Below are 12,379 nucleotides of genomic sequence, written 5' to 3' on the forward strand. Positions count from 1 at the left end.
CGAAGCTGTGCTGATTCAGACTCAATCTTACATTTATTTTGATGACTCCCAGGATTCTCAAGTTACTGGTACATCAACACGTCGTCTGAATGTGTCTGCTTTAGGGCACAATGAAAATTCAGACTGCTGTTTATATGTTGCTTTAAATTCAATTGGAGACATGTACAGTATTTAATTTTGTGGTATTGAATCCCACCCTCCCACTGCACACCAAGATTCTCCCCACCCCCTGCGTCTCCCCACATTCTCTTCCCCGGCCTCATCCCTCCCCCTCCACCACTACACACACCCATCCCTGACCTCATCCCCCATCCCACACATCCTCAAATCATCACCTCATCCCTCCCAATCCCACACATTCCCACCCCCTCACTTCACATATCCCACCCCTACCCTCTCGCCACACTGTCCCACAAAAGCTGGCCATTCAGTCTGCTTTATGCCAGTGGTCATGCTCCATATGAGTCTCCTCTGACCTTATTTCATTATACACTATTAGCATATCCATTCCTTTCTCCCTTATTTGCTTATTTATCTACTCCTTAAAAACATCTGTACTAATCACCTCAACTACTCCATATAGCAACAGGAAGAGAGGGACCAGTTACCCACCTATTTTCCCCACCTTCTACTGCCCCACCTATTTTCCCCACCTTCTCTGCCACCAACCCTAGAGTCAGCCTGGAGAGGGGTGGCAGTGGACTCAGAGTCGGACTAATGAAGTTGTTTTAAAGAGGGAGGGTGACCTATTTTAATCTAAGGATGAAACAAAAAAAATAATTTAGATCTTTAGAATTCCCCTGGCTCCATTAATTCAGACTATCCCTTTTCTAATGCTGCAGTAGATGTCCCACAGCAGCTCTGACCTCCCCTCGCAAGAGCAGACTGCCTTTTGGTGGCCAAGATACGAACAGAGGTCCACACTGAAAAGAAAAAGAAAGACATGAGTTTCTATAGCACATTCTCTGACCGCAGAATCTCCCAAAACACTTCACAGCAAACCAAGGGTTTTTGAAGCGTAACCGCTGTTGTAATGTGGGAAACACAGCAGTCAATTTGCACGGAGCAAAATCCCACAAGCAACCATGTGATAATGACCATGATCATCTGTTTTTAGCAACATTGATTGAGGGATTAAAAATAGCCTCCCCTACTCTTCACTGAAATAGTACAATGGGATCTTTTACACCCACCAAACAGGGCAGATTTCCAGGTTAACTTTAAAACTATTGTTTAAATTCAAACCAGGCAGGTGGACTTTGATTGGTCCAGGCATTGCCCTGGGGAATGTACCAGGGAATGGCTGCCCGCCATGCTTTTGCTTTTCGAACTTTTAAATTTGAACAATAGTTTTGCAGTTAATTGTCCCGTGATGTATTTTCCACCTGCCAACCAATCAGCACTCTCTTCATGCAGTATAAATTATTGCTCCCTTTCTTGTATCTAACCTTGTGATCTGTCCGGATGAGAGTAAAACAAAAAGCTGAGACTGAATCTTTTTTGTCAGCAATTCTCAAGTTCTTTACGACCAAACGACGATATATAAACTTACTCACTCTTCCAACTTCCAACTCTTCCAACTTCTTCCATCGGGCAGGAGATACAGGAGTCTGAGAACATGCACGAACAGACTCAAAAACAGCTTCCCCACTGTCATCAGACTCCTAAATTACCCTCTTATGGACTGACTTCGTTAACACTACACCCTGTATGCTTCTTCCGATGCCAGTGCTTATGTAGTTACATTGTATATGTTGTGTTGCCCTATTATGTATTTTCTTTTATTCCCTTTTCTTCTCATGTACTTAATGATCTGTTGAGCTGCTCGCAGAAAAATACTTTTCACTGTATCTCGGTACACGTGACAATAAACAAATCCAATCCAAACAGGTTCTTATTCCGTATAGGCACGCAGTATCTGATTTCTAAGTTACTGTGAATGCAAGTTTTTTGATAGTGTCCTCTTTCTATTCAATCATACTGTCATTTTATCCAGGTGCACATCAGCCCAGATAACTTAAATTTGTATGCTGATCAGATTCCAAGATTTTTTTTGCTTAATTTGTTTCCTTTCCAAATACCCAGCCAGCAGAAAAGAATAAATATTTTCACACAACAGGGAACTGCTTGTTGTGAAAATATCAGATTGCACAAAAGTGTTTTTGTTCTTTTCCTGTTGAGACCTGTTTTGGAACTGCAACAGCCGGCCTTGGGTGTCATTCAGCATTCAACCCTGTTGCTGCTGCTCCGAGGTTTCTGGAAAGCAACAGTATTTCCATTCCTACATACAGCTGTTAGAAGTGCTTCTGGAGCGGTTGAGGGTACACAGGCAGACCCAGTACTTCTCAAAAGGGAAGAAAGTGCACAAGCAGATGCTGCATCAGGCCTAGACAGACAGTTGGGTCTATACTAAAGAAGAGAGTACAAGAGCATCAGGAAACAAAAATATAATATCAGCATGGTTCCAAAAGGGAAAGTCTTGGTTAAATGTTAGAAGAGGTACCAGAGAGTAGACAAGGGTAATGCAGAAAATGCAACTCATCTAGATTTTCGAAAGGCCTTCGATTACGTGTCACCAATTTAAAAAGTCCAATAAGTTGGGGTTAGGAGATAAGTGGCAAAATGGATTGGAAGCCGAACGACAGAGATGGGGTAAAGGGTAGTGATTTCAAGTGTCACAAGGTGGGATGTGGGGCAGAATTTTTCACTTTGAGACTAGTTGCGGTGGCGGGGTGGGAACGTAGAGAGTTTCAGACTGCAGAGGATGGCAGGAATAAAAGCCAAATCTTCCAGCTGGCGGAATGCTCCGCATCTTTGGGGGCCGAGCCCCAACCTTAAGGGGCTCGGCCCGCGCCGGACGAATTTCCGCCCCGCCAGCTGGCGGAAAAGGCCTTTGGTGCCCCGCCAGCTGGCGCGGAAATGACATCTCCGGGCGGCGCATGCGCGGGAGCGTCAGCGACCGCTGACGGCATTCCCGCGCATGCGCAGTGGAGGGTGTCTCTTCTGCCTCCGCCATGGTGGAGACCGTGGCGGAGGCGGAAGGGAAAGAGTGCCCCCACGGCACAGGCCCGCCCGCTGATCGGTGGGCCCCGATCGCGGGCCAGGCCACCGTGGGGGCACCCCCCGGGGCCAGATCACCCCGTGGCCCCCCAGGACCCCGGAGCCCGCCCGCGCTGCCTTGTCCCGCCGGTAAGGTAGGTAGTTTAATCTTTTGGTACCTTTTCGAGAGCATGTGATATATAGTTTTTTTTAAATTTATACTGGTGGCCACACCCGCACATTACATTGACACTGAAACCCACATTCATTCTGCACGTGAATAGAAAAAAAAATGGAAACTAGAGTACACTGGAATAATCACATGTAGAGGTAACAATGGCCGGGGTGGGGGGCAGGTGGAAAATGTTTTATCATACAATCACTACAGTGCAGAAGGAGACCATTTGACCCATCGAGTCTGCACCACCCCTCTCAAGCAACACCCTACCTAGGCCCATGACCCACCCTATCCCCCTAACCTAATTACAGCACCTAACCTTTTGGACTCTAAAGGGCAATTTATCATGGCCAATCCACCTAACCTGCACATCTTTGGACTGTGGCTGGAAACCGGATCACCCGGAGGTAGCAGTGCTGTTATGGAGATGGGAATAGGCGGCCTCAGTGGAGGAAGTGTTTGGAATCTCATCTCGGGGTTAAATGTGACACCGAGTTTGTGAACAGAGTGGCTCAACCTTAGACATTTGCCATGGGGAGGGTTTGGAGTCAGTAATTCCGGAGCAGATTTTGGAGCAGGGACAATATTTCTAATATCTAATTGGAGGAAATTTCTCATCCACTGCTGGATGTTGGACAAGCAGTCTGATCATTTTGATACTGGGGGAGTTGGAAGAGGTGGTGGTGATACAGAGCGGGGTGTCATCAGTGTGCATGTGGAAATAGACTCAATCAGCTGGCATTGTTGAGGGACAGCATGTAAACTAAAAATAAGAAGGGGACAATGGAAAGGTTTAAAGGAAACAGCAGGAGCAATTGAATGAGAAAAATCAAGAGTGCGACGAATTGGGGCGCACTGATTTCTTGATCTAACTCTTTGATCCATGTTCCTGTTGAGAAAGGCCCCACACTGGGAATGAATTAACCTTGCTTGAAAGGAAATTGATTTGTCTCAAACCAGAGAATCTGATTATTAAAGTATGCATAATACAGGGCTGGCCACTTCTTTCACCGATGGATACGAATCATGCAAAGCCATAATCATTTATTTCCTGGTTGCATCTGCAGGTTGTGTGTTCAACACAGACTTCAGGAATTGCAGCTTGATGTACTGTCAGGTAAGTAAAACTAAAGGCATGGCAAATTATCATTTAACTTTGTGTTCATACATTTTAATTTCCTGTCACTTCAGGGAATACCTCCCCTCCCTTACTTTAATACCACGGCAAAAATGTGATCAAGCTGGTACCATCATTGGAGTTTATACGGTACTGCACTGAGTTCTGCAGCAGGATTCCCCTCTCTTACCTTGAATTGGTGACTGGGACACTAGAAAGATTGACTCTAGCTTTGCTGGGGTAGTAGAAAATCCAGGTGGACAGCAGATCTTAAAGAGGAAGGAAATTGAGGCAGCACCGCTACTTTTGATAAAAGCAAAATACTGCGGACGCCGGAAATCTGAAATAAAACCATAAAATGCTGGACAAACTCAGCAGCTTCTGTGGAGAGAGAAACAGAGTTAATGTGTTGAGCCAATAAGACTTTTCTACAGAAGGATCTGGGGAAGAGTCATATGGAGTTGAAACACGGGCTGGGTTTTCCACGCTCCCTGCGGCGTGTTTTGAAGTGGTTGGGGCAGCCCGCCATTGGCCCAATCTCTGCAGCCCCCTCCCCGCTGGAAGACCCACTGCAGGGGGCTCGCCATGGGTGGAACTAGAGGAACCTACCAGCAAGAACAGCTGGAAAATTCCAGCCGTTAACTCTGCTTCTCCCTCCACAGCAGACCTGCTGAGTTTATCCAGCATTTTCCGTTTTTATTTCTGCTGCTTTTGATGTTGGTCAGAGTCCAAAAGTACGCAATGGAAATGAAAACGGTGAAGTGATGTTAAACCTGTATAGTAACTTGGTTAGACCACACTTGGGAGTACTGTGTGCTGCCCTGGTCTCCATATCACAGAAAGGAATTAGGAGCACTGGGAGAACGTGCAAAGAAAAAAACATGTACAAGATTTTAAGGACAGTCTTAATAAGTGGGACTTCTTTCTCAAGGGAAGAGAAGGCTGAGGGCTGACCTGAAAGAGGCCTTTAAAATGATGATGGATTTGATAAGGTAGATGAAGAGAAGATGGTCCTACTTGTGGGGGAGATCGGAATAGACCATAAATTCAAAATAGTCCAATCCAATAAAGAATTCACGACAGACTTCTCCATTCAGAGAATGGTTAAAATGTGGAACTTGCAACCACTTGAAGTATTTGAGGCAAAGACCATCGATGTATTTATGGGGAAGCTAAATAACGACATGAGGAAGAACAGATATACTGGCAGGGTTGGGTGACATTGGTGACTGAGGCTTATTTAAAATCATTTAAACCATTTAAATATGTACCAGCACTTGCTTGTGGTCTAGTCACATCTTTGGCCCCATAATTCGGCACGCGAGGTCCTGACGATGCAGCGTGCCTGCTCCTTGCAGAGCACTGCAGGATCAGCACAGTCTCCGAAACTGACGGCTGTGGTGTTGAGTTGCCAGAGTCACCACTGTTGTGTGGGCATGCTGAACGTACGATTTAGTTTCGTATTTGTTCACTATGGAAATTCCCAGCACAGGCCTTCCCCACATTCTTGCATCTTCAGAGCATGTAATGTCAGTGGGTGCAAACGACAGATGCTGCAAATTAATCAAACACATGCTTGGCCAGTATCAGGTTATTTTGCTTCGTGGTAACAGGTTGGGTTACATATTCTTAGAAGCGACTATCAGCAGCATCATCTTAGTGGGCCACTTTCACTTGTGCAATCTTTCTCTTTCTGTGCAGTTTTGTTAAATTATCTATGACAGCTGGGCCTGACAATATTTGGTTATTGTGGCTTTCTTTATAGAAAATAAATTGAGGTGCTTATTTTTTTCTCTAATTGCTTCATAAATGAGAGAGAACTTACAATTATATAGCAAACATCAGGATGTCTCAAGACGCTTTACAGCCAATTCTGTACTCTTGAAATGTACTCCCTGTTGTGATGAAGGAAATGTGGCAGCCAGTTTGCACATTTAGCGCCCACCAACAATAATGTGATGATGATCAGATATCTGGTTTCAGTGATGATGTTTGCCTTGTATTTTGTTGATGATACTGTTGTACTAAACCACATATTGAACAGGGTTCATGAAATTCTGCTTACTTTTAAGAACTTTATGGTGATACTAATGGTGATTCATGAGGTGTTGGGATTTTGACTTGTCATTGGTTAATTCAGAAGACTGAGCTGCATAAGGTGGCGATGTGATGAACCCAGCAGTTAGGAGCAGAAGTAGGCCATTTGGCCCATTCAAACAGATCATGGCTAGTCATCAACCTCTCTGCCATTTTCCCCACTATCCCCATATTCCTGATGTCAACTATCAACTTCTCTTGAACATGCTCAGTGAGTGAACTTCCGTCGCCCTCAGGGATAGAGAATTCCAACTACCATTAGAGTAAGGAATTCCTCCTCATCTCAGTGTTTAATGGCCTACAGTTGCAGCAAGACGTTGTTACTCCTATACTCAAATCTCCTTCAAGTGAAGGCCAACACCATTTACCTTCCTAATTGCTTGCTGCACAATGCCTGCTACCTTCTGGTGACTCATAAACCAGGACATTCGGGTCCTTTTGGATGTCGGCACTTCCCCACCTCTCACCATGTAAGAAATATTCTGTCTTTACTACCAAAGTGGATAACTTCATAATGGAGAAAGAAAAGCCAGGATTGAAGCTCAGATAAGCTGGAAAATCAGCAAACGCACCAAAAATAAGGAAGAATTTTGAGTAACTGTGAACAGCCAGGTAGATGTGAGTACGGCACAAGTTCAAAGATAGCTCAAACGGGGATCCTAGAAACAAAAATGACACCTATGAGATTATTTCTTAGCTGATTCCGCAAGCTGCAGAGAATGGGATGTGATAGACCACAGGTTGTTCCATCGGCATTAATATCTGAATGTAGGTTGCTCCTCGTGTCTGTGAAAAAAGTATTTTCCCCAAAAGCGTCCTGATAATTGTTTGGGCAATGTTCACTTCCTGCCATCTGCTTTGAGCCGGGGAAGGCTGACCAGCAAATATCTTCGACAGCTTGTTGATATTTTGGGCTGTAGGTTTGTACACCAACTATATCAGAATTGATTCGGGTTCGTGAGATAAACAAAGACCAGGCAGTTTAATTCACTTTGTTTGACAAGCAGACGTTGTCAGGCTGTGGGTTGTTTTTGTGAGTCAATCCAAAAGGCCATCCAGAATAGGAAGTTAATCAGTGGTTTGCCAATAGAGAATTCAGGAGAAATTTCTTTACTCAAGAGAGTAGTTAAAATGAGGAACTCCCTACCACACAGAGTAGTTGAGGTGAATAGTAGCAATACATTTAAGGGGCAGTGAGATAGGTGCATGAGGGTGAAGGGAATAGATGGAAATGTTGATGGGATTCGATGAAGAAGAATATGGGAAGGCTTGAGTGAAGCACGAAGAATGGAAAGAATCTGTTAGGCCAAATGGAATGTTTCTGTGCTGTAAAAGCTTTGTAATTTCATAGATTTTACAGTGCAGAAAGAGGCCATTCAGCCCATCGAGTCTGCACCAGCCCTTGGAAAGAGCACCCCACCCAAGCCCACACCTCCACCCTATCCCCGTAATCCCACCTAACCTTTTTTGGGCACTAAGGGCAATTTAACATGGCCAATTCACCTAACCTGCACGTCTTTGGACTGTGGGAGGAAACCGGAGCACCCGGAGGAAACCCACGCAGACACGGGGAGAACGTGCAGACTCCGCGCAGACAGTGACCCTAGCCAAGAATCGAACTGGGACCCTGGAGCTGTGAAGCAACTGTGCTAACCACTGTGCTACCATGCCGCCCATTTTGCTTTGTATTGTTAGCAATAGCCAAGTAAGATGTAAGCATGTTTCAAGATTATAGAGCACAGGTAAATGTTTTTTACCGAGAGTTCATGGAGATCAGTAATGTTTGTGATTACCTTGTTCTGAGAACTGAGGATCTAGTGACACAAAAATAGGTAGGAAAACAAGTTGTGAGGAGGACCTAAGGAGTGTGCAGAGGGGTATAGGTGAGTTAAGAGAGTGGGCAAAACATTGGCAGGTGGAGTACAATGTGGGAAAACGTGATTTTGTCTACTTTGGCAGAAAAATAGAAAAGCGGAATATTGTTTAAACGGAGAGAGACTGCGGAATGTATGGGGGATCTGCATATCCTTGGACATGGAGCGCAAAAAGTTAACTCGCAGATACAACAAGTAATTTGGATGGAAAATAGAATGTTGGCCTTCATGGCTTGGGGTGTGAAGTATAAAAGTAGAGAAGTCTTGCTACGGCTGTACAGGACATAGGCCAGGTTGCATCCAGAGTACTGTGCACAGATTTGGTCTCCTTACTTAAGAAGGGATTTACTTGCATTAGGAGCAGTTCAGAGATGGTTCACCAACCTGATTCCTGGGTTGAAGGGGTTGTCTTATGAGGAAACGTTGAGGAGCTTGGACCTTTTCTCCTTGGAGTTTAGAAGAATGAGAAGTGATCTTATTGAAACATAAGATTCTGAGGGGGCTTGACAGGGTGGATGCTGAGAGGATGTTTCCTCTTCTGGGGAATCCAGAACTAAAGGACAATGTGAAAAAATGAGTGGTCCTCCATTTAAGACGGAGATGGGAGGAATTTCTTCTCTCAGGTGATTGTTAGTCTTTGGAATCCTCTTCCAGAGAGTAATAGAAGTGGGGCCATTGCATATATTCAAGGCCGGGTTTTACAAATTTTGGATCTCTGAGGGAGTTAAGGGTTATGGGGAAGGCAGGAAAGTGGAGTTGAGGCCGCAATCTGATCAGCCATGACCTTATTGAATGGCAAAGCAGACCCGAGGGGCTGAACAGCCTCCTATTTCTTGAATTCTTATGTTCTAAATTCATTTTTTATATTCAATAAATATGTCTGTTAAGAGTGATTTTAACCCTACTCGCTGAACGGAAACTGGGCACATGGGGGCTGGTTAAAATCAGGCAGGTTTCATACCTGCCAATGTCTTGCACCCTGCGGATCTCAGGAGGAAAGTTTAGTCCTATCCTGCTCCAGGCTCCTTCCAACCCCTTCATTACGACTTTCATGAAACTCCCTGTTTGTTGCTGGTCCCCAGCAACGTCCAGCTTCCCAAAGTCTCATGCCAGTCGCCTGGCCAGCAATCACTCTGTGATACTTCAGGTGGGTATCTGTCTGGCAGATTGCCAGTGAGGCCTGGAAATTAAAATCGCATAGTCTTCACACTGCCAAGGCGGGGAGGATTAGAGTGTGCATTTTGCAACCAACCCCTCCCCATCTTACTGAAATTGGTGAGGTTTGGTTAAGGATGTAGGTTATAATGAGAGTTTTAAATAAAGGAAGAGAGGTTTAGCAAAAGAAGGGCTTTAAGCATCGTCTCTCTCTCTCTCTCACTCCAGAAAGGCTGTGAGTTGCTGCATTCCTGAAACGGCAGAGACCTGAATGAATCTACAGTGAAAACCATTGTGTGTGTGTGTGTGTGTACATGTGTGTGTGTGTGCGTATATGTGTGCGTATTGTGTGTGTACATGTGTGGGTGTACATGTGTGGGTGTGTGTACATGTTTGTGTGTGTCTGTACACACAATGCTGAAGACATGGATACGGGAGTAGACGTGCAGTGCCACTGCTGCTGATAACCGTCTGGTGCAGCCTGTGGCCAGTGTCAATTACCATCTGGAGAGGACACATCTTTCCCCCCTGTTCAGACCTTGCAACTCTAATGTCTCAAAGATTGACTAAGTTTGCTACTCAGAGAGTAAGATCGCAAACAGACTGATGGAAGAATCTCATGCTTATGAATAGTATGAAGTTCTTTGATGCATTTCAATGTGATGGGTGTGATATAAATCTGAGTGTCATTTCAGCCATTAATCCAAATTACTGCCAGAAGAGGCTTAGCCCTAATTTTGCCACCTGAGCAGCAGAGCAGTGATTAGAAACTAAGTGGAGTTCAAACCTCTGATGCTCATGCGTACCCCATGGCACCATTTGGGGCTGAAGATTAGGTCCCCCGTTCCTCGAGAAAGTTTGGAGAGCAGGCTGCAAAATTAGGCACCGCCCTGGGTCTTGTTTCCAGCCCTCTCATAGGCCAGTTGAGGCCCCAAAGTAGCCAATTAATGACTGTTGTCAGCGCTTCTAGTGACGCTACTGGGACCAGAGGGCTGTATTGGAAGCAAGACTTCCTCTGCAGATTGGGATGGCCACCAGATGGCTACAGGGTAAGCTGGCGAAGTGGAGGGCAGCTCACTCCCAGGTTTTACACCGGGGGCAGGGACCCACCCCTTCAGACCTTGGTCTACACTGGTATCTTAACAAAAGCAAATAAAATAAAGAAAGGTGTTGCATTTATATAGCATCTTTCATGACCTCAGGAAGTCCCAAAGTACTTCTCATCCTTTGAAGTGTTGTCATTTTTGTAATGTAGGAAATATGGCAGAGAATTTGCACATAGCAAGGTCTCACAAGCATCGATCTGGTAGTGACCAACAGCATTTCTTTTAGCAATGTGGTTGATGGATTAATATTGTCCACGGCGCCAGGGTGAACTCTGCTACTCTTATTATGCTAATGGCATGAGATCTTTTACGCCTACCCCCGAGCGCTTACAGGACCTTAGTTTAATGTTGCATCCAAAAGACAGCAGTGTTATAAATAATAATCTACATTTCTGTTTTTCCAACAATACACCCTCGGGCTGAATTTTATACCTAGTCCTCTGGGATAGGACTTGAACCCATGGCCCTCTGACCCAGAGGTGATGTTAATGGTGTGTTAATTATATTGTTAAGATACACAGATAAAGGGCATTGGTTAATTAAGTACTTAGAGCAATTATAAAAAGAGACTGCTGGTACACTTGTTGGTAGGTAGGAATGTTTTTAAGGCAAAGATAGATGAATTTTGAACAGTAAAGGGATCAAGGGTTATGGTGAGCGGGCGGGTAAGTGGAGCTGTGTCCACAAAAAAATCAGCCATGGTCTCATTGAATGGCGGAGCAGGCTCGAGGGGCCAGATGGTCGACTCCTAGTTCTTATGTTCTTAAGCAGGCATATGTAATGCTGCATTCTGTAACTAAATCTATGATCAAGGAAAGCAATAATGTCTTGTTTCAAACTTCAACTGGCATGGGATTGGATTAACAGATGAGAGTGCGACCGACTGAACCTTGGCTCATACACAGCAACAGAAATTCATGATACGTGGCACTGTATGGTCAAAAGTGGCGGAATTTAATATTTAGAAAATTAAAAGTGGTGATTAGCAATAATTAACAGACTAACAGGAACAGCTGGTGTTTTCTGACCTTTTGCAGGATCGCAAGTTGTTGGTAAATAGTTGAAACAAATGTTTGGGGAATATATTCCTCCTGTTTTTTTTAAAAAATAGAACGAAAAGTTCTGAGTGCATAAAGCTAAATTTATTTCCTCTTCAAAGACCCTAGAACCTTATTTAAAACAATTATACAATGCTTCCATTGCACAGTTCCGCAGCCACCTGTGATTATAGCCAACAAATACTCCACCAAATACTCTAACACAAGCAGTCATGTTCCAACATGTAAATATGATGATAGGAATCAAAAAGTATTTATATGCTGAGAAGGGCAAGTCGAATTTTCCTACGAAAAAGTTACGAGATGTTTATTATGTGATGGGATGTACTTGTATCCTTGATAGGACAATTTTGGGAGCAATTTTAACCTGACCCACCTGTTGGAATGCTGATGTGATTGATTGCAGTATAGATTTTGCAACCATTTGACTTTACTCTCTATCGAGGTCAGGTGGTGTGTAACACCACAGTTCCATCCAATCCCGTGGCTTTCCTGTCTGATAAGTAAGGTTGAAATAATCCCCAACATCTGTAAGCGGCAAAACCCTCAAGACTAACAATAGGCCTTCAACATCTGTGGCTTTATCGCTGATGTTGCATTTTTGCGGTTCTTACCCCTGATCGTCACATGGCCACAGTACTGGCTAATCCATAAATTAGTTTCACGTCAAGTTTGTATCTTGGGGCAGCACGGTGGCGCAGTGGGTTAGCCCTGCTGCCTCACGGCGCCGAGGTCCCAGGTTCAGTCCCGGCTCT

At 44.5% G+C, this 12,379-nt stretch overlaps 1 protein-coding gene across 11 annotated transcripts in view; it reads left to right on the forward strand.

Moving 5' to 3' along the window:
• Positions 1–12,379, forward strand: part of hemk1 (HemK methyltransferase family member 1) — a 134,041-nt gene that overhangs the window by 68,089 nt on the left and 53,573 nt on the right. For all 11 annotated transcript variants that reach the window (XR_011934223.1, XM_072472988.1, XM_072472990.1 and 8 more), the window contains one exon: positions 4,285–4,334. Coding sequence is in view for 10 of the 11 variants with exons in the window: in XM_072472988.1 (XP_072329089.1) it covers positions 4,285–4,334 (50 nt within the window). In the remaining variant the exon portion in view is untranslated. The remainder of the gene's footprint in view (positions 1–4,284; positions 4,335–12,379) is intronic.

This window comes from Scyliorhinus torazame, chromosome 13 (assembly GCF_047496885.1).
Source record: "Scyliorhinus torazame isolate Kashiwa2021f chromosome 13, sScyTor2.1, whole genome shotgun sequence".
In the NCBI taxonomy this organism is placed as follows: domain Eukaryota; kingdom Metazoa; phylum Chordata; class Chondrichthyes; order Carcharhiniformes; family Scyliorhinidae; genus Scyliorhinus; species Scyliorhinus torazame.